This window comes from Triticum urartu, chromosome 2A (assembly GCF_056163025.1).
Source record: "Triticum urartu cultivar PI428250 chromosome 2A, HENAU_Tu73, whole genome shotgun sequence".
In the NCBI taxonomy this organism is placed as follows: Eukaryota; Viridiplantae; Streptophyta; class Magnoliopsida; order Poales; family Poaceae; genus Triticum; species Triticum urartu.
The window spans coordinates 13,893,285-13,919,890 of NC_141874.1; the positions used below are offsets into that span (position 1 = coordinate 13,893,285).

At 42.3% G+C, this 26,606-nt stretch overlaps 1 protein-coding gene across 1 annotated transcript; it reads right to left on the reverse strand.

Annotated features, from left to right (window-relative positions):
• Window positions 1–739: 739 nt before the first annotated feature.
• Window positions 740–26,606, reverse strand: LOC147982913 (uncharacterized). Its single transcript, XM_087540583.1, has 11 exons — window positions 26,515–26,606; window positions 26,261–26,371; window positions 26,100–26,166; window positions 24,859–24,986; window positions 24,450–24,784; window positions 24,308–24,372; window positions 1,599–1,724; window positions 1,428–1,495; window positions 1,014–1,091; window positions 871–936; window positions 740–755 (listed from the first exon to the last, which is right to left on the reverse strand). The coding sequence occupies exons 1-11, from the start codon at window positions 26,604–26,606 to the stop codon at window positions 740–742; spliced, it is 1,152 nt and encodes a 383-aa protein (XP_087396709.1).

Genomic DNA, 26,606 nt, shown 5'->3' on the forward strand with positions numbered 1-26,606 from the left:
GTTCCATTGAACAGCAGGAGCAGGGGGTGACTTGGCCATGATGGAGATCGTTGGAGGCCATGCTCGAGAGAGGTGGAGCGTCGTGTGTGCTTGGGGGAAAACTGCACACACGTACTCTATGCTAGCCTATACAGTAGACTACATACAATGCTCATACACACAAATACATGTAGGTTATCAATAAGTCTTTCAAGAGGTTTCAACACATGACTACATACGGACCAAAATGAGTAAATCTACACTCTAAAATATATCTACATACATCCATATATTATAGTCCATTTGAAATGTCTAAAAATACCTATATTTAGGAACGGAGGGAGTAGTACGCATGCCACTAGTAAATTTATAGTTTTTTATAATGGATTTGCCGGCTCTGATATCATTTGTGTGTAAACTACTCACACGCCATCAATACACACTAGAGGGATACTCGCGCTTGCGCCGCGCCAGTTTTTCATACAACACCACATCAAAACACTGGATTACTCGTCTCATACAACAACACTCCAAAACCCAGGCTTACCTGAAATCTTTTTTAACCATCGCATAGACCACACCACCACGGATGCAACTGAAACTGTTTACAGAGGCTAAGACACTAAGCACCGCCACTACATAAATCCCATTCTCACATATAAGCACGCCTAGCCTAGGGAACGCGAAATCCTGACAAAGTGCCTAAGAAAACAGCCTGCTTCCATCACTGGTCGTCCACCTTGCAAACCACCTGCTCCCATCACTTATCGTCCACCCTACAAATATAGTGAAAGGTGAATCATTACATAAGTAGTGTTTTCTAAAGTTCACTCTTTTCACAAGAATTTCACAAGAAAATAGTAAGAAAAGATAGCATATGCCGAAGCATACCTATGTCCAGCTGTGTCGCTCCCATCAACGAACAAGTTTTTAGATGCAGTCGACTTTGAACGTGACCTGCGCGTATACCATAACATCACCTGTATTACAGGATGCTCACTCAAAAAGAAAATCATATGCAATAGTAGCCAAACTTTTTATTCTTGGTCTCCTTCACCTTAGTCTTGTCCGGCACATCAGCAGTGCATACGTTATGGGACTGTGTTAATTTGCTAAAAAGCGAATAAAAGCCTCAGGAACGCAATCTATACAAAGTTTTCAAAGAAAGGCATACCATCATATGGTGACATGAAGAACACAGCATATGAAAGATAGACAATATTTAGAAGAACTAAAGATCCAACAACACCGAACAACAAAAGCAAATAGGAATAAAGTAACCAGTATGGCTCCTGGAGGCGTATGAATGGCTTGAGGAAAGTCAGCAAGACCCCACATTTTGAGGTTGTGCCTCCTAAACAAGAACAAGAATACATTGGAAGCAAGAAATAGTTTAGGAAAAAAACAGTAGCATATAGTTAACAAAAGAACATCATATGGTTACCAGCATGTCTTCTCGGCGCATGGACATGAGCTGAGCAACATTAGTAAGATTTGGATTCTGCATTTCCGTCCCCTGAAAAATAATAAAAAACGAATTATAACTAAAATAAACAGCTAGTAGATGAAATTAATGGCCACAAGCACCATAAAGCAAAGGAAATTATGTTCAAACTCACCAACATGTCCCCTGGAAGTGAGGAAGTGCCTTGAGGAAACTCAGTATTACTGGTGCGCACGTTAGGAAGTGAGGAAGTGTCCTGAGGAAGCTCAGCATGACTGGTGTGCACGCTAGAAACTGTATTCTACATTTTTCCACCCCGTAGAAAAGAACAATATATGGACTATCAGAAAAATAAACAGCTAGGGAGAAGAAATAAATGACCAGCAGTATCATGAAGCAAAGGAAAGTTTGCTTGAGCTCACCATCATCGCCACCGTTTCTGCTCCGGTGCTCCCCCCTTGGGCTGAACGCGAGGGGGAGAAACACAAGGACGGGTGAGATCTGTCAAAAACGATTCGTGAAGAGGGGCACGATCGTTTTTTTATGCCCGCGGAGAGCGCGCGTACAGCCCTGTACAAGCCCGCACCGGCCCAATTACCTTTGTACAGTGAGGGTATACATGTATTTTACGTGGGCGTTTCGTTTTCCCTTGTCACGTGCGGCGGTCGTGGGCGTGGGCGGCGGCGGTCGTGGGCTAGCCACGCAGCCACGCGGCGCACGAAAACTTCCAAAAACGTCACATCCTATAAAGAGGGAGGGGAACCACCACCGGCCGCATCGCCCCCACCATTTCCCCCCAAATCGGCTCACTCCCTCTCTCTCCTTGCCGCATCGTCTACCCCTCGTCTCCATCGCCCCGCCACCGCACCTACTCGCTCAACCCCACCGCCTCCCTCTCTCCAGTGGGTTCTCATAGGCTTCGATGGTGCAAGGTGGTGGCGGTGCCGCCGCTGCGCACGGAGTTGCGGTCGAGGCCGCGAACATCGCGACAGATGTCGTCCAAGAAGTGGTCGTCGTCGGCGGTGCGGGAGATGCTGCACCCGCAGTCGCTGGATCGGTCGCTGCCGCGGCGGATCTGGTGGAGCAGGGGGTGCTGGGCTCGGACTCCGTCGTGCCGGACCTGGTGGTGACGGCGTCTCGCGGCGCACTGGATGCAGGTGCGGAGGCGAGCGACAAGCAGGTGGTGGATGTGGTAATCCTTCTCGTTCCCCTCCTCTCTTAGTTGTAGTTGTTAAGCACAAGATTTAGTAGATAGGGTTTTTTATTGTAGATTTGTGATTGAATGCGGCACCCCCTTCTGCTTGTTAGGGTTTTTTGATTGAATGGAGAACCCATTTGAGAGTTAGGGTTTTTTTGTAGTTGATTCGTGGTTGAATGCTAGAGAGATCATAATGAGAGTTATGTTTTTTATATTAGAATCTGGATTGCCTCATGTGCTCAGATTTTGTTCTGTGATGTAGATGTTGTTAGATTTGTTTTGCATATTCCCTCAGTGGGCCACGGCAGGAGCTGAGCCGCCACCCAGTGTATCTATTAAAGTTGATATTGTACAAATGAGGTTAAAATCCTACTTTGTTCATCTGAAGTCTATCAATTAATTGTTGAAATGAACACAGTATGTTTAACTAGTGCACAATTTCAAAATAGTTAGGAGCTTCACTTCATTATCTATAATTTCAAATTGTAGGTAGGTTTATTTTTGATCTGTAGGATTCCTGTACTTATAAAGTGAACCATAAGTAGGTTTGCTAGACATGCAACTATGCCAGATGACTAACTCATATTAAATTGTTGTTGCATAACTCCATGCATGAATGTCATATGAATCATCAAGTAGATGTATTAGTAAAGGTTTTTTTAATTAGATGTTTAGTTAGGGTTTTCTTTTATTGGATTCATTTATAGCCAGTTATATGTATGATCTATGATTGAATCATCCAGTAGATGTAGTAGTTATGGTTTTTTAATTAGTTGATTAGTTAAGGTTTATTGCTATTATTCATTTATAGACAGTTCTATAGATTCTGTGATTGAATGAAGTAGTAGATGTACTAATTAGTGTTTCTTAATTAGATGTTTAGTTAGGTATCTTTTGTATTGGATTCATTTATAGGCAGAGATAAATGTAATTAAATGGTGTGACTGAATGATGCAGTAGAAGTAAGAGTTATGATATTTTAATTAGATGTATGAGTTAGTGTTATTTGTAGTAGATTCATTTATATCCAATGATATATGTAAGTAAATTCTGTGATTCAATGTTCCAGTGGATCTAGGAGTTAGTGTTTTTTAATTAGATGCTGTAGTTAGGGTATTTTAATTAGATGTAGGAGTTAGGCTTCACCATTTCACTTATTCTGACATATGAGTGATCATTGAGAACTGCTCTGAACTAAATATTCATTAATATTTACAATTGAAATGAAAACCTGACATGTTTGTGAAGTTATATATAAAGGTCCTATTTGCATTGTCTGTCAAAAACTGCTATCTCATTGGTTAATAAGAGAGGAATGATATTCATTTATACCTTCATATGCATGTTCAAAAGCAAAATCTGAATTTGTATGTCCATATGAATGAACTTGTATGTTCATAACCCAATTGTTTAGTATGTATATAGCTTGATATATAGTATATGAATTAGTTGTTGAAATGTACATACCATGTGTAACCTGTGCACCTTTTCAATATAGTTAGGAGCTTTCCATCATTATGCAAAATCAACTTGTTTGTAATGACATTATTTGAACTGCAATTCAATTCCTTGTAAATGACTTGCTTGGTTGACAATATAGCAGAAGGAGGTTCTTGTTGGCAACAAGAGGAAGTGGGACTCATCTGGCTACTACCCTTATGACAGTGATGAGGATGACCCGTACGAGGTAAGGCCTAGTTGTAATGTTATTTGTGCATTGCTTAGTGTTAGATGTTTATAGTATTTGAATGCATAATGTATTAATGTCAGTCATTAATGTGTGCAGTATCAATCTGGAGATGATGTGGTCGAGGGGAACGTCGAGTCCTTTGAAGAGAAGGTGGTGCAGAAGATCAGGGCCCAAGGATCTGCTATGTACTACAACTGGAAGACGGACAAGTACCGGTGCCCCTACTGCAGCAGGCCCAAGCCCAGGTCTGGGTTGCTGGAGCATCTGATGGAACATTGTCGGGCTACATCCATCAGCAATGATGAGTACAAGATCAGGGCTCAGCATTCTGCCCTCCACAAGGTCCTGAAAAACCCTCACATGTAGTTGCCCTAGACCCTGGTTGTCTTATGATGGAGGAAGGCTCAGTCCTTTTGGTGAACTTTATGTGGTATTCTGATGGTGGAAACTTTTAGTGGTAATTTAGTATGAACTTTATCTAAGTGTAGTACTGTGATGTGTGGTCTAAACATATCTAATATGCTAGTGGTCTGCATCAGCAAGTGTGCTGTGTGGATGTTGCTATCTATGGTAGTAATATATATTGCTAGCTATATTTGTGTCCCTTAAATTTGCCATTATGGTTCCTTAGATGTATGGTTCCTTAGATGTATGATTTGCTTGAATTTAGCTGCTGCAATGATCAGACATGCCGCATCAGTGTTGCTTCACTGATGAGGCATGCTGCAAACACTTCCCATGTTGCGGTCATGTGGAACATGCTGTGGCAATGGTGCAATAAATTCCCATAATGTGGCCATGTGCAACAAGCTCTGCCCATAAGCAAATCGGACCAAATGTAAAACTTTGCGTTAAGTTAATTAATGTTGTTTAGTGAAGTAAGTGGAAATTGTTCATCCACACATATGACATCTTTCCTTCATTTGAGGAAGCAAAAATAGCAAATACTCCACCATATGATCAAATATTCCAATAACTGAGCACATATTCCATCATTTCATGAAATACTAATAAAAAAGTAGTTAAAGATGGTGTGTGTGTGTGGAAAAAACAACATTTTAATAAAGGTGTAAGGATTATTTGCAATATGAAGGAGTTTTTTCATGAAGAGCAAGTTGATTATTTGAAATGCCCCTTGAGGTATAGACCGATGTTTTGACCAGTTAGTCTAGAGAGCATTATAAATTAATAAAAAATTCTAAAAAATGTAAAACTTTGGAAAACTAGCTATGTTTGTGCAAGATATCATGTGTGCCAAAATTGAGGTGATTTCGAGGTGGTCGAAAAAATCATCGCATTTCGGAGGGGCCATTTGGTTAACTTAAGCCAGTTTTTTAACATACGTGATTTTTTCGACCACCTCCAAATGACCCAAATTTTGTTCTAAATGGTGACCCACATGTGCCAAACATGGCTATCAAAGAAAATTTGGAAAAAGAATAATTTACAATGGCCCCTTGAGGTATAGACCGATGTTTTGAGCAGCCAGTCTAGGGGGCAATATAAATTCAAAAATAATTCAAAAAAATACAAAAACTTGAAAACCTAGCTTTGTTTGTGCAATAAGTCATGTTTGCCAAAATAGAGGTAATTTGGAGGTGGTCGAAAAAATCACCGCATTCCGGAGGGGCCATGCGGTCTAACTTAAGCCAGTTGTTGAACATAGGTGATTTTTTCCACCACCTCCAAATCACCCAAATTTTCTTGTAAATGGTGACCCACATGTGCCAAACATGGCTATCAAAGAAAATTTGGAAAAAGAATAGTTTACAATGCCCCCTTGAGGTATAGACCGATGTTTTGAGCAGCCAGTCTAGGGGGCAGTATAAATTCAAAAAAAATAAAAAAATACAAAACCTTGAAAACCTAGCTTTGTTTGTGCAATAGGTTACGTGTTCCAAAATAGAGGTGATTTGGAGGTGGTCAAAAAAATCACCGCATTCCGAAGGGGCCATTTGGTCTAACTTAAGCCAGTTTTTGAACAAAGGTGGTTTTTTCCACCACCTCGAAATCACCCAAATTTTCTTGTAAATGGTGACCCACATGTGCCAAACATGGCTATCAAAGAAAATTTGGAAAAAGAATATTCTACAATGCCCCCCTTGAGTTATAGACAGATGTTTTGAGCAGCCAGTCTAGGTGGCAGTATAAATTCAAAAAAAATCAAAAAAAATACAAAACCTTGCAAACCTAGCTTTGTTTGTGCAATAGGTCATGTGTGCCAACATAGAGGTGATTTGGAGGTGGTCGAAAAAATCACCGCATTATGGAGGAGCCATTCGGTCTAACTTAAGCCAGTTTTTGAACAAAGGTGGTTTTTTCCACCACCTCCAAATCACCCAAATTTTCTTCTAAATGGTGACCCACATGTGCCAAACATGGCTATCAAAGAAAATTTGGAAAAAGAATATTTTACAATGCCCCCTTGAGGTATACACCGATGTTTTGAGCAGCCAGTCTAGGGGCAGTATAAATTCAAAAAAATTCAAAAAAAATACAAAAACTTGAAAACCTAGCTTTGTTTGTGCAATAGGTCATGTGTGCCAAAATAGAGGTGATTTGGAGGTGGTCGAAAAAATCACCGCATTATGGAGGGGCCATTCGGTCTAACTTAAGCCAGTTTTTGAATATAGGTGGTTTTTTCCACCACCTCCAAATCACCCAAATTTTCTTGTAAATGGTGACCCACATGTGCCAAAGTTGGCTATCAAAGAAAATTTGGAAAAAGAATATTTTACAATGGCCCCTTGAGGTATAGACCGATGTTTTGAGCGGCCAGTCTAGGGGGCAATATAAATTCAAAAAATCAAAAAAAAAAACAAAAACTTGAAAACCTAGCTTTGTTTGTGCAATAGGTCATGTGTGCCAAAATAAAGGTGATTTGGAGGTGGTCAAAAAAATCACCGCATTCCGGAGGGGCCATTCGGTCTAACTTAAGCCAGTTTTTGAACATAGGTGGTTTTTTCGACCACCTCCAAATCACCCAAATTTTCTTCTAAATGGTGACCCACATGTGCCAAAGATGGCTATCAAAGAAAATTTGGATAAAGAATATTTTACAATGCCCCCTTGAGGTATAGACCGATGTTTTGAGCAGCCAGTCTAGGGGGCAATATAAATTCAAAAACAAATCAAAAAATACAAAAAACTTGAAAACCTAGCTTTGTTTGTGCAATACTTCATGTGTGCATAAATAGAGGTGATTTGGAGGTGGTCGAAAAAATCACCGCATTCCGGAGGGGCCATTCGGTCTAACTTAAGCCATTTTTTGAACATAGGTGATTTTTTCCACCACCTCCAAATTTTCAAAAAAATTCAAAAAAATTCAAAAAAAATACAAAAACTTGAAAACCTAGCTTTGTTTGTGCAATAGGTCATGTGTGCCAAAATAGAGGTGATTTGGAGGTGGTCAAAAAAATCACCGCATTATGGAGGGGCCATTCGGTCACTTAAGCCAGTTTTTGAACATAGGTGGTTTTTTCCACCACCTCCAAATCACCCAAATTTTCTTGTAAATGGTGACCCACATGTGCCAAAGTTGGCTATCAAAGAAAATTTGGAAAAAGAATATTTTACAATGGCCCCTTGAGGTATAGACCGATGTTTTGAGAAGCCAGTCTAGGGGGCAATATAAATTCAAAAAAATCAAAAAAAACAAAAACTTGAAAACATAGCTTTGTTTGTGCAATAGGTCATGTGTGCCAAAATAAAGGTGATTTGGAGGTGGTCAAAAAAATCACCGCATTCCGGAGGGGCCATTCGGTCTACTTAAGCCAGTTTTTGAACAAAGGTGGTTTTTTCCACCACCTCCAAATCACCCAAATTTTCTTCTAAATGGTGACCCACATGTGCCAAACATGGCTATCAAAGAAAATTTGGATAAAGAATATTTTACAATGCCCCCTTGAGGTATAGATCGATGTTTTGAGCAGCTAGTCTAGGGGGCAATATAAATTCAAAAACAAATCAAAAAATAAAAAAATCTTGAAAACCTAGCTTTGTTTGTGCAATAGTTCGTGTGTGCATAAATAGAGGTGATTTGGAGGTGGTCGAAAAAATCACCGCATTCCGGAGGGGCCATTCGGTCTAACTTAAGCCATTTTTTGAACATAGGTGATTTTTTCCACCACCTCCAAATCACCCAAATTTTCTTGTAAATGGTTACCCACATGTGCCAAACATGGATATCAAAGAAAATTTTGAAAAATAATATTTTACAATGCCCCCTTGAGGTATACACCGATGTTTTGAGCAGCCAGTCTAGGGGCAGTACAAATTCAAAAAAATTCAAAAAAATACAAAAACTTGAAAACCTAGCTTTGTTTGTGCAATAGGTCATGTGTTCAAAAATAGAGGTGATTTGGAGGTGGTCGAAAAAATCACCGCATTATGGAGGGGCCATTCGGTCTAACTTAAGCCAATTTTTGAACAAAGGTGGTTTTTTCCACCACCTCCAAATCACCCAAATTTTCATGTAAATGGTGACCCACATGTGCAAAACATGGCTATCAAAGAAAATTTGGAAAAAGAATATTTTACAATGCCCCCTTGAGTTATAGACCGATGTTTTGAGCAGCCAGTCTAGGGGGCAGTATAAATTCAAAAAAAATCAAAAAAATACAAAGCTTGGAAACCTAGCTTTGTTTGTGCAATAGGTCATGTGTGCCAAAACAAAGGTGATTTGGAGGTGGTCGAAAAAATCACCGCATTCCGGAGGGGCCATTTGGTCTAACTTAAGCCACTTTTTGAACAAAGGTGGTTTTTTCCACCACCTCCAAATCACCCAAATTTTCTTGTAAATGGTGACCCACATGTGCCAAACATGGCTATCAAAGAAAATTTGGAAAAAGAATATTTTACAATGCAAAAAAAATGTGCATTGAATGCAAGTGAGCATGTGTATAATTTAGTGTGTGATTTGAAGAACAGGAGAATATTCCAAAAACACATGGCAATATGCCAAAAATACTAGTTGTTTTGAAGGTAGAAACATTAACTTGGCCGGGCCAGAAAAAAATGTGCATTGAATGCAAGTGAGCATGTGTATAATTTAGTGTGTGATTTGAAGAACAGGAGAATATGCCAAAAAAAAGTGCCCACCTACCAGAGCAGGATAATTCCTAACACCACGGCCTACATACGACTAGGAACCCAGCCGTTCATGGGCCAGGATGCAGGCCCGTGGTGCAGAATAATTCTGCTGCTAGTAGGCCCCACTGGAAAGAGGTGACTAGAGTTAGGCAATGTACTGCCTGCATATGATAGGAGCTTGGGAGGGGAGTCGCAGCCAGGTATATAAACCGGTGCGACGCTCTCTTGCTTGGCGAGGTGGGACTAAACTCCCACCACCCCACGGCAGTGTGTTGCGCTGCGCCCTGCACGGCTCTGCCTTGGGCCCAATTCGGGCGCGCTGGCCCAGGGCAGCCTTACCCGCGGCGTGCTGATCTGTGTTTTATAAATTCATTTGTTTTTATAATTCTTAACTCCAAAATTTATTTTCTTGCTTATATTTCTTATATTTAAAATCAAATCTCTTTTTTTCTATATTATTTCTAACAGTGTTTATTAAAATTAAAAAGTGAGCCAAATTTTATTGCGTTTTATTTCATTTGTTCGTTCTCTTTTTTATATTGATAATATTTACAAAATATAAACAAAAATGGTGTGTTTTATTTCACTTCTTCATTCTAATATTTTTTTCTCTTCTTTATATTTGAAATATCTTCAAAATGTAAGATAATATGTTGTCTTTTATTTCACTTCTTCATTCTAATAGATCTTATCTTTTTTATATTTGAATTATTTTTTAAATGTAAGATAATATGTTGTCTTTTATTGCACTTATTCATTCAAATTTTTCTTCTGTTTTCTATATTCTCCTATTTTCTTTGTTCTGACGGTTATAAATTTAAACAATGTATGATATAACGTTGTCTTTTATTTTACTTTTCATGATTGTCTTTCCTAATTATAATTTTTTTTTCTGTTTCATACTTGAAATATTATTAAATGAAATCTAGTTGGGACAATCGCATGTGTGCCTCCACCTGAATCATGTACTAGAAGCAGGTTTTCCTACGATGAGCATAGCAAGCATGCATGGCAACTATCGTTCATTTTGGTCACTCGATGTAATTTGTAGGTGTTTTGCATCGATCAAACCCTATAACAGTGCCCCGACGTGACACAACGTGTGTATTGTGTCCGAATTTGTGCATAGCCGAAGTGGGGGACCACATTGGCCATGCCCACGTGCTCCGAAAAGGTTGCGGTCATCTGATGCATGCCTCCACATGAACCATGTAAAAGCCGGACCATTCGGGTTTGCCGGAGGGCAAGTTTGAAAGAGGTTTTCCTTGCCGGTCCCACCAAATGATCCCAAACTATATGCACACCCTACCATGACCATGGCATGCATCTGGGAGGAGAATTCATACACCACGGCCTAATTTTGTTGAAATCTCATTAATAGCCATGTGTATTACATGTAAGTGTGCATGTGTAAAATTTATTATGTGATTTGAAGGTCAAAACATTAACTTGGCATATATGCAAAGAGAAAATGTGTATTCAATGCAAGTGAGCATGTGTATAATTTAGTTTGTGATTTGAAGACCAAAACACCTGGCAATATGCGAAAAAAAAGTGCCCACCAACCAGAGCAGGATCATTCATACACCACGGCCTGCATACGACTAGGAACCCAGCGGTTCATGGGCCAGGATGCAGGCCCGTGGTGCAGAATAATTCTGCTGCTAGTAGGCCCCACTGGGCAGAGGTGACTAGAGTTAGGCAATGTACTGCCTGCATATGGTAGGAGCTTGGGAGGGGAGTCGCAGTCGGGTATATAAAACGGTGCGACGCTCTCTCGCTTGGCGAGGTGGGACTAAACTCCCACCACCCCACGGCAGTGCGTTGCGCTGCGCCCTGCGCGGCTTTGCCTTGGGCCCAATTCGGGCGGGCTGGCCCAAGGAAGCCTTACCCGCGGCGCACTGATCTGGCCCAGGGCAGCCTTGGGCCCAATTCTAATATTTCTTATCTTTATTATATTTAAAATATTTTTAGTTTGTAAGATAAAATGTTCTGTTTTATTTCACTTCTTCATTCTAATTTTTGTTCTCTTCTTTATATTTGAAATATTTTCTAAATGTAAGATAATATGTTGTCTTTTATTTCACTTCTACATTCTAATAGATCTTATCGTTTTTATATTTGAATTATTTTTTAAATGTAAGATAATATGTTGTCTTTTATTGCACTTATTCATTCAAATTTTTCTTCTGTTTTCTATATTATCCTCTTTTCTTTGTTCTGACGGTTATAAATTTAAACAATGTATGATATAATGTTGTCTTTTATTTCACTTTTCATGGTTGTCTTTTTCAATTATAAATTTTCTTTTCTGTTTCATACTTGAAATATTATTTAAATCAAATGTAGTTGGGACAATCGCATGCATGCCTCCACATGCACCATGTACTAGAAGCAGGTTTACCTTCCCGGTCCAACCGAATGATCACAAACTTTATGCATATCCAAGGATGATCATGGCATGCATGCATGACAAGTATCGTTCATTGCTAACAGCCGTTGCATTTTCTAGGGTTTTTCTAGCGACAAAACCCTACAACACTGCCCCACGTGACACAACGTGCGTTTTGTGTCCGAATTTGTGCACACCCTGCCTGGGGGACCACATTGGCCATGCCCACATGGTCCCAAAAGTTGGGGTCATCTCATGCATGCCTCCACATGCACCATGTACAAGCAGGACCATTCGGGTCTGCCGGAGGGCAGGTCTGAAAGTGGTTTACCTTCCCGGTCCCACCAAAGGATCCCAAACTTTATGCATACCCTAGGATGATCATGGCATGCATGCATGACAAATATCGTTCATTTTCGACATTCAATGCATTTTCTAGGGTTTATCCGGCGATAAAACCCTACAACACTGCCCCCACATGACGCAACGTGCGTTTTGTGTCCGAATTTGTGCACACCTTGCCTGGGGGACCACATTGGCCATGCCCACATGGTACCAAAAGTTGGGGTCATCTCATGCATGCCTCCACATGCACCATGTACAAGCAGGACCATTCGAGTCTGCCGGAGGGCAGGTCTGAAAGTGGTTTACCTTCCCGGTCCCACCAAATGATCCCAAACTTTATGCATACCCTAGGATGATCATGGCATGCATGCATGACAAATATCGTTCATTTCCGACACTCAATGCATTTTCTAGGGTTTATCCGGCGACAAAACCCTACAACACTGCCCCCACGTGACCCAACGTGTGTTTTGTGTCCGAATTTGTGCACACCTTGCCTGAGGGACCACATTGGCCATGCCCACATGGTCACAAAAGTTGGGGTCATCTCATGCATGCCTCCACATGCACCATGTACAAACAGGACCATTCGGGTCTGCCGGAGGGCAGGTCTGAAAGTGGTTTACCTTCCCCACCAATTAACAAGTCATAAATAGGACAACATTTAATCATACATATTTGATATGAATTTGAAAAATATGAGAAGAAGTGATATGGAATTATGAAACATGAAAAAACAATTAGGAATAAGAAGGACAAAACATAAATAACAGGAAAACCAAATTAAAAGGGAAAGAGGAACAGTACATTTGAATATATAATATTGCAGAAATGATAGAGATACTATAAATATTGTTAAACATATACAAGTCTACAATCACTAATAGGTGTCACAAATATTTTTTATTGAGGGAAGAAACAATGCTATTAATTTTCAGGAAAAAACAATGTAGAGGTAGGTGGGCCGGCCCAGACCGCAAATAACTGTTGAATCCATATTGTGGGGGCCCACCACGCTGCGCTTTCCATGCACGTCGATCACATGCACGTCGATCACGGGAGTAGTTGCCGTTCTGTTACACAATTCCGGGATCATGCTAATCCATATGTTCCTAATCCCTACGATTGAGGACCACGTTCTGCCTCGATTCAACGGAGGAAAATATAGATCGCCAGATTGGCCACAGGGAAGTTACGAAGACCGAGGCGACCTCGTATATAATCTCAACCTCCTCGCACATGTCGTCGTCTAGATCGCCTCCTGCCGGCGAGTCGTCGACACCTCCGTCCGCCGCATCCCACATGCCACAAAAACCCCGAGAAGATCGAGATCGTCCGCACGTGCTGGCCACCCTCGACGAACTACGTCGACAATGCATCGCCGACTTCTTTCATCTTCGTCGACCGATCAAGTAAGTTCCTCCGTCTTGTTGCTTTCATGGACTTAGGTTCACCGGCGGAGCTATGTGGAAGTCTGAGGGGGCTGTGGCCCCCCCAGCCCAAACGAGATTTATTTTTTATGAAGCAGTAGTATGCCTTCTCTCCCATGTTCGCACGCATGAGTACGCCCATCATCTCTACGCATGCACAGCTCGGCTGCTCCATGGCATCTCATCCCGCACAGGCTCGACGCAGACTCGCGAAGTGCTCCCATTCTGGGCCACATGTGTAGCCGGCGACAGCGCCGTGCGGGGAGGAACGAGAACACGGCCGAGCTTCGTGTCTTCACCACTAGTCCGTTGCCGCCTATGTTGTTGCATGCGTCTGCATGAACGCCCGGCCGGCTGGCCACTGCTCGTCTACTTCTTTTGGTTCCCTGTATGTATGAGTTTGATTAGTACTCCTATTCACTCGGTCGCATTAAGGATTTGTCTTGTTGTTGGCAACACATAAACGATTGGCAGCACATAATTGTTTAGCTAGTTACTTGAATTAGGAGTAAAAAGGAGAATGAAAAGCTGATCTGTAGTAGTAGTACCTCCATGGTTTGGTAGTAACTCGTTGGGGTTTGAAAGCTCAGCCGTATATGTATCAAAGTTTTGGTATAGTTCTTTTTTGTAGTATATATGTACTTTGAAATCAATATAGGGAATATGAATATAATTTTGTGTTAAGGCCACAAGCTCTAATTTATTGTAGTGGTTAAAATTTTCACTTCAAAAAAAAACAGTTGTAGTTACTTTTTTATTGCCTCATATCAGCACACACTTGGGTGCATGTTGCTGTATACATGTTGTTAGTTTTATATTTGCATTAGTGTTATTTTTGCATTTTTGTTTGATGCTGCCAGAAAGTTTTATAATTTTGCATGTCTATTGTTACTTTTGCATTTGTGTTGGCAAATGTAACGAAGTTTTATATTTTCTTTCTATAGGATGGACGAGCTGAATGGAGAAATAGTGTGCGCTGTTGAAAAATGGTGCAAGCTTGTTGCCGCTCTATCGAGCGGTCAACACGCTACAGTGGCTGATACAACATTGCGCAGCATGCTGCAGATACCATCTATTAAGATGCGTACCCTTCTGATTAGGTATATGATTGAGAATTTTGATGCTAGCAAGTCCAGATTCATTATACAAGAGCGGGTTGGGGAGGTGACTCTCGGTGCGGTCGACGTCGAGTGCATCTTGAACCTCGAGAACCAAGGACTCTCCGCTTCGGACATTCTGATTGAAGAAGGAGAGGACATGAAGGAGCGGGTGCCGCCACAATTTCTCAGTAAGACATCAGAAAACATAGTGATAGATAATCTCATTGAGGACATAATTAAAAGTAAAGCCACCGACGACGATTTTCTTCGGAAATTAGTCCTTGTCCTATTAGGAACAATTATTGCTCCCATGTCGAGCAAGATTGTGCCAAAGCAGTACTACGCTTTGGTCCATGATGTGAAACATATTTCAAAGATTAACTGGAATGCCTTCACCCTGCGTGTTCTACTCGATTGCCTTCGCATAGTCAAGAAAGGCAAACACCTACGCCAATGGCCGAAAGGCAATTTGGCTCTGTTGTAGGTACACAAATGAGGCCTATTGCATAATGTCAATTATTATATCATTGCAATTTTATGTGATGTATTGAACTAACTCTAAATCCTTATATATTTTTGTAGTACTTGTACTGGGAGAAGGTGCAACCTGTCGAAGGCGATTGCGCCTATAATCCCAACTTCTCCATACAACCTCTTATGAGGAACTGGACCGAAGGTGCAGCCACTAGGAGAGATCGGTTCGACTATGACAAAGGGCGCGCCCGTGGTAACGTCAAGGTAAGCCATTGTGTTCTGTCTTTCTTAAATGTTTTGTAACTAAATAATATTTATTTTTAATTCATCACATGTACTTCAATATCGCATGCAGATCGAAAATAATATCACCCAAGAGTATAGGGTGCAGGAGCCCAAAATCCCATGTAATGTGCCTGCCATGAAGCCAAAAACCAAACCTGCTAATGGAAACGCAAAGAAGTCAACGACAGCCCCAATGTCGGAAGATTTGATGGAGCTTCTAATGAAGCGGTGCATGGACTTCATACACACCCAGATGAGGCAAATCCCTGATCAAGTTGCTGAGGTGTCACACCATAACATAATAGTTTACAGTTTGTTCCCTGTTTTAAACCATGCAAGCATTCTTAACTTTATATATCTATTGCAGAGGTTGTTGGAGAAGATGAACAAATCAGGTGTCATGTACACGCCGGCTGCTGCCGTGCCATCCGTGGACAATGATGTGGATCAAGAAGTGGATTCGTTCGAGAACGGTCCATATGAAAAGAAGGAATTCGTGTACAAGGATGACATAGACTCACACGGAGAGCCTGTCATTGACATGACGCAGCCTGATGAAGTAGTTCCCAACCATAAAACCGTACCTGAGGTACTATGTATATATATTTCTGTCTATAATTTTGTCCTTCAATTTTTTACGGGCTGAAATGTTCACACCATTTTGTTTGCCAAACAGAAAACCCCAGCAAAGATGAATGGACACAAGGAAGCTTCACCTATTAAGCGTAATGATGAATGTGGCGCTACACCCGAAAACCCTTGGATCGTTGGTAATTCTACACAAGCACCTTCATCGGACATAGACATTTGTCCATCTTCTGTCAGCAAGTTAATGGCTAAGGTGAATGGAAAAAAGGGTGCAACAGTCGATAAGGATGAGGAAGTTATGTCCGGTAAGCGGAAGCGGACCATTCCCAAGAAATTTGAATCCCCCTACGCACTTGACAAGCCCAGCAGGCATACCAACCGTGGTCAAAAACCCTCCGGTACCCGTTCTGCTAGTAGAGGTATCGTAACTAACTTTGTTGGTTTGTTGTATACTACAAATGCATATGATCACCATTGTTGACATTCATATTATTTCATGCAACTCTCTTTTCTAAAATTGATGAGCTGGATGAGTTAACGCCGAAAATAATTGATGCAGCTGTTTCATTTGTCAAGTTAGCTGCTAGCACCGACAAGAATATGGGGAAGAAAATTTACTACAGTGAAGGGCGTGGTATATCTCTGACTTCCGAAAGGATTCAACCGGTACTAACTCATAGATGGCTCTCGGACGATGCAAGTACTAATTGCATGTTTTGTTATTTAAATTGTCAATAATCTATGTCTCAACTTTCAACATGTAATGCCCTGATATTCTATGAAGGTTATTGATGCTTATATGGGACATTTGGAGCTGCGCATTGGTCATGATCGTTACCTCTGTCCAGCGTGGAGGTCCAAATTCCTTGTAGATCGTGCTATCGCACGAGATGATCCATTGTCGTCGAGCTGCAACATGGACAGTGCTCTGTCTAAAGCTGGAGCAGTTAATAGAGTCACGAAAGAGTATATTGTGTGTGATAAGGTATGTTATGTTTGTAATTCTTCACTTCAGGACATTACATCTAGTATTACGTTTGATCCATAATTGGTTTTTGCACTGTAGACGTATATCACGTTGAATATCGAAAATGCCCACTGGATGACCGTGGTCATGCACTTGATCAAGCAAGAATTCCAAGTTCTCGATTCACTCTATCCTCTGGACCAGACAGAAAAGACTATGAAAGCACTGGTAGTATAACCAACTTTTGTACCATTGGTCTTACATGTTGTTTATGATTCTTCTTTAACACTATCCTCTTTATAGCGAATGGCTATAGAAAACGATATGCGCCAAGCAAATCTTATTACACCAGGGAAATATCCGGACGTTAGTAAATGGCCTATCAATGAGTATGACATGCCCCAGCAAGAGGATGGGTGAGTTAGTAGGACATCATGCACATTCAAACAACAATACACATGTTCGTATTGCCCACCGCTAATGTTTGCATATATACCAGGAACTCTTGTGGCCTTTTTGTCATACAGTGTCTAGAGAATTGGGACGGGGACCGAATGACCCGTGATTTTTCACAGGTATGCTGTTTTTTACGTTTGTAGAGTAGCTACTATGGTCGTGTGCAAAATTAGGTTCATGTAACCTGTATGTCATTTTTTGCAGGCCACCGTTGACGCAAGGAGAAGACGTTTCGTCGCCGAGTTGATTATGTCACCTTCGAACACGATGGAGTGTGTGAAGAACAAAATTCGCGAAATCGCAAGTAAAAGGCGCGCCTGAAGAATTCATGCGGCATGCAAGAGTCAAGTTTTAGTGCTTTGGATTTAGTCCGGTCGAAGGTTTCGACGGCATGATTATCTTACGGTTTCTATCATTTTTATGTAATAAACAGGGCATCTCGAATATTGTGACACATACATGTGTATGTGTCTGTCAAACAATAGGCTCGTACCAGACCATTCGGTCATTCAATTCGCTCGAGAAGACAATTTGGTCGTACCAATAAAGTTTTGGCTTCAACTATCAATTGTTCTTGCTTAATATTTTTCTCGTTCTACAATTTTTTATAGCCATGAAGAACAAGAAACTGGAGACTAAGATTACAGAATGTGAAGCTGAAATTAAAAGGAATGAGAAAGAAAAGAGGGCAATGGTTAAGATGCACAAGGAAATATTGCTCTATAGGGATAGGATTTTAGGATTTGGAGGTCTTCTGTATCTTGGCCTGCTTGCCACTATGATTGTTGTCATAGTTACCAAGTAGATTGTTCATAAAGTTATTGACATCATTGTAGTTGACATGATGAAATCCTGATGAATTATTTGCTACTCAGTTTATGGGCAAAGTGTAATAGACATTGCAGCAGAAATAACATGGGGCCATCATGATTGGTAGACAATGCACTTTTGGCATGTTCTACATTTGGCAGACTCTGCAGTTTTGTCATGTTCTATATTTGGTAAGTGATGCACATGGGCACATCACATAGCAACACTACTGATTTGTGCAGCTGCCCACCTCATTGTCTTGTTGCAACATAGGAGCAACATCTAGCAGCACCTACACCTTTGATTCAACACTGAAGCAAAACCACAGTACATATTGAAATTTAACTGAACTTCACACTTAGGGTAGGCAATAGATATTCAGTTCTTTAGCCACAAAGAACCCGACCAAACCGTACTGATTCCATAACTTATATAATTACCTGGAGAAAAGCACACCTAACCAACATCAAGCCCAATTTTTTTTTGATCAAAGAAGGGCTTGCCCCTTCCGATTTTCATTACTGAAAACCACCAAAGTTCACAACCAAGTTCAGTCTAAAAAGAGAAGGATTAAAACGCTACCAGCATGACATCGCAACATCCCAGAAGGCCAACACAGGCCAGCCAAACCGCGCAATGACCCAAACAAGTTCACAAGCGACGACACAATCCACCCTACATCGATCATTATTACATCAAAAGCAAGCATGGAGCTGAAGGAGCCTAGTAGCAACTAGGAGAACAGCAAACTTATATGCTGAAACATATAACAGCATACCTAAGATAACCAGCAGCTTCCTCCTCCTTCAGCAACTGTGCCCATCTTCACTTCTTCAGAAATTTGAGGCGGCGTGAGCGGCGCACCACACACGGAGAAGCCTTCTTCTTGACCATCGCCGGCGCCACCTGATCCTGAGCCACCTCCTCTTCTTCCACCTTCACTATGTCAGGGTGCAGGGGAAGGAGCTCGACGTCGATGGGCATTGTTTTGCCACCCTCCACGGCAACCGGCGCTACCATCTGCACGGCGTCCTCCTCGCCCTCCTCAGGGTCATCAGGGATGAGCAGTACCTCGCCCACGTCGTCCTCCATGATGTCAGAGCTCAACGGCAGGACTGGCTTCGGCACGTGGCGGACCTGGTAGTCCGGGCTCACGGGCGCAGGGATAGCGAGCTCGACGTCGACGCGCTCCGCCATCGACGCGACGCATGCTGGATCTAGCCGCAGCGTCATGGTGGTGGAGCGGTACATCCACCACCTTGCGCGCTGAACAGGGGAGTCGCTCAGCGTGGCCTCTTGCATTGCCCAGACGAGGAGAGCCGGCGGGACGCCGCAGCCGTAGGGGAAGGCGTGCTTCTTCTTTGCATCGGTGAGGACTTTGACGAGGCCACGCGCGTGGTTGACCAACATCTCTGTGCCGGGGAACCAGCCGCACACCTCCGCCAACTGGGCGCACCACCCCTCGTCATCGCCGGTGAGCTTCATCATCGCTCTCTGCCAGCCGAGGCTTTTCTCCATGGAGGCGGCTGCAGCGGTCGTCGGCGGGGGTTTTCTCGATCTACTGTAGGTGGGGATAAGGGGAGTTCGAACCGGCGCGCGAGGTAGGTGGGTGAATGTGTGGTGGGGAGTGGTAAGTTAGGTGATTTAATGGCAGTTAGGACGTGGGGAGGGGAAATGTACAATATTCTTTCTAATTTATAGGTGTAATTTATTTAGGTCATATTTTGTTGTTTATTTAGAGATGTAAAAATTTGACACTCCCACTAAACAAAGTGTCGATCGAGTTGCTACAACTAGATGATGCCCCGCGCGTTGCTGCGGGAACCGTGTTAAAACCAATCCATAAATTAGTGCTTAAAACCAATGAAATTAAATGTAAGAGTTTTACATGTTAAAAAAGATAAAACTTAAAAGAAGTGTGTGTGGCAAAATGATGTATAAAAGAGAAAAAAATCCCCACAAATAGAAGACATGATTGATGAAGTGGCGTTGTTTGAGTTGATAGGTTAATGCAAAAAATGCATGCATGCGTTGGGAAAAAAAGGCATGCATGACCAATGAGGTGGCATAATTTACATTAATGCAAAAAGTAACTTATGAGCACATGCATGATTCCTTGATGCCACACAATTTTAATCGGAAGGCTGTAAATAATTGAGGTGATGTGGAAGCACGCATGTGTAGACAAATCTAGTAGTGGGGGCTAGCTATTTAGGTATAGAAGATATATATAGGATCCAAACACGATGTTAAACGTCGAACTAAAATTGATGCCATAATGTGAAAAGGATATACTGCCATGTTCACTCGATTCATCCGTAAAAAATTGAAGCAAGTGTTCTACACTTCTTCCTTCTCCATTGTTCTGCACATCATAGAAGACAAGATAAGTTAATGAATGATAAATTTTTCAATAATCCAGAATGCATACAAACACTTACTTCTGATTCAGTTTGCATTTCTTGCTACGTTTAGTGTGTCCTAGCAATTTGCAAGTGCCGCACCGGGTTTTCAACTCATCAAAAGAGAGTGGTCTACCATTTTTCGAGACAGGGCGGTTCTCATCTACCTTTGTTGCACCTTTGCTGGACACTTTCATAGGATCTTTAACTGCGACCATGTTGCCTTCACCATCGTCTACATATTCAACTGCACACTTACTGAAGTCATTTATATTGTTGCTCAAATTTTCCTGTAGCAGATCATACTCATGACTCTTAGCTATCACAGCCTTCAAACTATCCTGTAACTGATCCCACAAAGCTGGGTGTTTGCATGCCGCATGCATAGCTTCTGACGCTAACACACTGACCTGGCTATATTTCATTCTTTCCTCTGCCCCAGTCCAACCATATCCCAAAAGATTGCTTGTGCACCTCGCGGGCAGTCCCAACCTTGCTTGTTTCGTGAACCGAACAAGAACTAAACACTTTGGTATTTCAGATATGTTCAAGTACTTCAGTACGTGGAATATGTGTTTGCAAGGTAGACCCTTTCGAATCATTCTTCTGCAGCGGCACCGTATAGGTTCTGCGGAATTTACTGTTGTATACTCCACCCAAAAACGGCTATTCCGGTTATTCTTCCAGGCTACGATGTACTGCTGTGATCTATTTCCCAGCTTAATTTCTACAATCTCCATGCCATCAATTTTTCTAAGATCATCTTGCAACATATAGAAGTTTGCTAGAGTGAAGACGTGAGAAGCAGCTATCTCAAGTTCCCTCGAGCTAGTAACTGGCACCAGTAAACTCTGTGAGGCCATGCAGTCATCTCGCGCCTCGTTTTCACAGATACGTACAACAGCGTTCTCATAATGCAAAATCTTATCCACCAGGGTCATTTCACCGTCTAGGTGGAGGTGAAGGCATGAGTTTAGGCTTTCACTCCGCTTGTTGCTTTTCATGCCAAGCCAAAACCCCTCTGTCAGATAAGCCGCGGCCCACAGTCTCCTCTTCTTATACATCCATCTCAACCATGTTACTATTTTTTCCGACTGCCATCTTTTGGTAAACGCGTGCCATCTCTCCTCAAACGTGGCCGTGGACGTGTTGTAGTACAGAAGGGTTTGGAACTCCTTCAAGGACATGGGACTGAGGTGAATCTTCATATTTTTTTCTATATACCACGTACATATACGGTGCCACATGTCTGGCAAGACTTAGCGAATTGCCTTGATCATCGCAGCGTCGGCGTCTGTGATTACACTCTTCGGCATCTTTTGACACATGGACCTCAAAAAAGTCTGCAGCAGCCACACGTATGTCTGTTCGGTCTCGTCCGAAACTATGGCACAACCAAAAACAGTGGTCTTCCGGTGATTGTTAAGACCAACAAAAGGTATGAATGGCATACCATAGCGGTTCATCTTGTACGTTCTGTCAAATACAAGCACGTCGCCAAAGTCCTCATAGTCATGACGAGACTGGGAGTCACACCAGAACATCCTATTCAAGTGTCCTTCCTTATCTAGCATGTACTCGAAAAAGAAGCTAGGATCCCTCTGTTTCCTACTGGCCATGATGCCTATGGTTGTGGCAGCATCACCTTTTGAAAGCAGCATCCTCTTCTCCCTGGCACAAAGGTTGTATATTTCACGCCTGGTAAAACCAACACCGCCATACCATACATGTTTGCTGATGAGGGAATCCATCATGTCGTGAATTCTAATCCCTGCCGCTCCCATGGACATTATCTCATGCTTCTGAAACTCTTTGATTTTTCTGTGGGACCAAAAAAAAGGTACCTCGTCCGGTCCTGCCAACATATGGCTATGCTTGTCCTCAAAACTTGCAACATACCAAACCCCACGCTTTTGGTCAAGCTTGACAGTCAGGTGTGCTTTGCAAAAGCAGCGTGTCTCGGCTCTGAGCCGACGGCTGTGCCCTTCCTCGGTTAGCAACTTGCTGTCACGTTTCCCTTGTCTGGAACAAACAAACTTCCTATAACGCATAAGATGTGCCTCGGTTTTGGTATACCTGACCTTATTCTTCCTAATGCTGAAACCATTAGCTCTAGCATAGCTGTTGTAGAAATCATACGCAGCATCGTGAGTCATAAAAGTCATGTCCATTATCTGCATGAACATATCCCTCTTATCATCCACACTGGCAGTATCTTGGACATTCATTACCCCACCATCTTCTGTCACCTACACAGTCAAAACATAGTCATGAAAACTGTTTTGTATGGTTTAACATTACTTTCATAGAACATTGATTACACAAATACCTCACTCATGGTGACCGACGACTGAGAATCCCCAGAATCAAGTGCATTTGATGATTCGTCGTTAAGGCTTGTCTCCGCGTCGGATTCACCGTAATAGTCGTACGCATTATGACATTCGGAAATGAACTGAAAATACAACACAAATACATAATTACTTATCATATAATATTCCAGAATGAATTCAATTTGCATGCCAATAAATTTTTTCACTTACGTACCTGACTAATGTAATCTTCATTTGAGAGCTCCGAATTGTTTCCTGACCATCATCATGCTCATCCATCTACAAATTTTCAACACAAAAATATAATGTTGTAGGATGGCACCAAAATATTACAACATGGTAATGTCACTCACATTCAAATCTTCCCATTCGTTCCCATTCTCTGACTGATTCCCAAGATCTGAATTTTCATCATCTGACCAATCTTCTATCCAGTCTTTCATCAGTTCTCCAAACTCCATGTCTACCATCATATCAGTTAACTCCTCGTCCGCCATTTCCTACAACAAATGATGAAAACATTATCAATGATGAAATATCTACACATAGCTCACGATCACGGATGTTATGTAAACAACCCCAACCGAGGCCGTTCAGATCTGCCAAACCAAGTCAGGAAGATGGCCACGACACCCATCGTGATCACTTTCAATCGCAAGGAGCAGCACTACAAAACCTAGCTAGATCTGTGATTACCTCTGCCGCCGGATACCTAGGTTAGCCGCCACATCAAATAATGATAGTCCTGGTGGACACAGCAGACGGCAACAGACGCTACGTGAACCCTACATTGAAGAAACCCATATCACGAGGAGCAGCACTACCTGAACAAGATCCACGATTGCGTGCGCTGCCGGGTAGGTAGGTTTCCCGCCCCGGTAGGCTAACCACTATCTCTGACGGCGGCAGTTCGTTCGATGTTGCCGCGAGCGAGACTAGAGGGGTGCGGGGGGATGCAGGATGCGGTACCTGTGAGCGCTGGAGATTCACGATGTTGTCGCGCCCGCTGTCCGACGAGATCGTCGGCGACGAGATAGCCCTGCGCGCCCCGCTGGAGATCTACCGCGTGAATTATGGAGCGGCATGAATGCTCGCGAGATTGATGGAGCTGCGTGAATGATTGGATCCAGCAGGTCCTACGTGGTCGTGGGGTCGTGTGATGTTTTTTTTCGGACCAGGTACTATACGTATACGATCTGGGCTATACATGGCTTGGCAGGGCTAGACAGGGCTTGGATCTGGGCTACGGCGGGCCAGAAAAAAAAATCGCAGGGGCAAAAATACCCCTCCGAAATTAGGTTAGGGAGGAGCACCGGAGCAGGCCTCCATTGCCACTGGAAGCGAGCAGGTACCCTGAGGAAGCCCTGCATGGCTGGTATGTACACCTCCTGCGTAAATCTTACGGATGAATGAATACAGCTGAATACTAATTAGGAAAAATTCAAGCTTGACAAAAAACACTAACCAGAAAATGGAACTTGCTGCATTGGAGCGCTACTGGAAGAACCCACACCCACAACAAAATCATGGTACATAGAACCACCCTCCGTGAAAAATCTGAGCACTTGAAAGCTCAGCCCATCCTTGTTTCTCCTACAAGAATACTTTGACACAGTGACCTCTACAATATATTTCCTTCCAACCAGAGCCATTATCTTTGCTGGCATGACGGAGCTATTTGCTAGAAAACTCTCCAGCACCTGATCGGCTGGCCTGCGCACAACATCCCTATCAACATCATCAAAGAAAACCATTTCCACTGCAGCGTTTCCATCAGCTGCGATTATAGGAAGCTTGTACCTACAGCAGCAAAGATATCAGTTCAAAACCTCATTACAACAAAACCAAAACACGTAACAAATAATTAAAGAGACCTAGGGCTAGCAGTCCTGTTAACACAATTCAGATTAGTACAATGATATGCATCACCATCCTCCATAGCCTTCCAAGTGTGGTTGGACGCAATACCCTGGACGGTGATCTTGCACCTAAAGACCTTGTTCTGCAAAAATACCAACAATAAGAACAAACATAGTATAAATTTAGCCGAGGAGTCACTAGTAGAAAAACCCCTATTAGTCCCGGTTGGTGAGGGCCTTTTGTCCCGGTTCTTGAACCGGGACTAAAGGGTCGTTACTAATGCCCTAGACCTTTAGTCCCGATTCTAACACGAACCGGGACAGATGGGCCTCCAGATGGGCCTCCACGTGGCCGGTGCGCCGAGCCCAGGCAGGAGGGCCTTTGGTCCCAGTTGGTGGCACCAACCGGGACCAAAAGGCATCCACACGTCAGCATTTCAGTGGCTGGGGTTTTTGTTTTTTTTTGAAAGGGGGGGGGGGGGTTGGGGGTTTTTGGGGGGTTAATTTAGGTGTTCCATATATTGTGTTAGCTAGCTAATTAATAGAGAGAAGTGTCCTCTCTTATGTCCGTGCTTGGTCAACGCTACGTACTATACATAGAGAGGCCCTCGACACGCTAGCTAGTAAGAAAATGAAGGGAACCATTAACTATAGAAGTTCGTCATGCATACCGAGAGAAGTGATCGATCGACCTCTCCTTCTCCGAGAGATTGGTCGAACAACAAGTTTTCGTATTATCTATCCGACGCTACTGGCTACATACATATACAATATGTAAGATCTCTTACAATCCCCTAGCAATTGAAATCAACTTCCACATGGTATTCTCCGGCTTTATTGATGATGTGGTCAAGAAAGAATCCCGCCAATTCCTCTGGAATTGCTTTCATGCTATCTTGTTCTAGGAGTTCATTCCGCATCTGCCACGTCTAATTTGAAGAAGGGGGTTAATTAATACATATATATGAATGAAACTCAACAGAAATGATGGTGTAATAAAATGAAATTGTGAATATTATTGCTTACGCACTTCATATTGTCTTTTAGAGTAGCCCCGCTTATTTTTCAAAGTCGCGTTGTAGATGAACTCGCACACATATTATCCACAGTAATTATTCCCTTGTTCCTGCCACAAGCACTTTACGAGAAATAGAGGTCAATCAAACTGATAATGAAGCATTATAAATGGCACTGATGAAAGTATAGCTATAGAATCAATGGGAGATGCGCGCAACTAGCTAGCCAGTAGTACTTACTTTCGGGTATGTATATCGCAGCTCCTTCGGTAGTCCCGGAGCTTCTGCGGTGAACTGTTTCCAAATCCTGCAAGACAAAGAAAATAATTATTATTACTTGAGATATCAGGAAATGAACAAAAAGTTGCCGATATGGTGCGATAATGATCGATTGAACTTACTTGTTGAGCATTTTAGTCACGTCCGCATAGGTTTCGGGATCTTTTCGTCTCGAGTCTAAGACGGTTACTAGTCCCCACTCAAGCTTAATCTCCAGAAGAACATAGTGGAAGCTGCGCACGTATGCATAACTCATCAATTACATTACTATAACCTCGCTCGAGTAATAAGGGAAACCGAATATGCACACGATAGTAACACTCACTTGAAGTTGTAAGGAAAGAGTATGGTATCTTTGTTTTGATTTTTGATCAACGATTGTAGCAAGTTGGCCTCGGCCTCTTCGGCGTGCTTTTTAACCTGAATTTCATCTGTGATATTTGTGTTAATGAACCCAATATCATACAT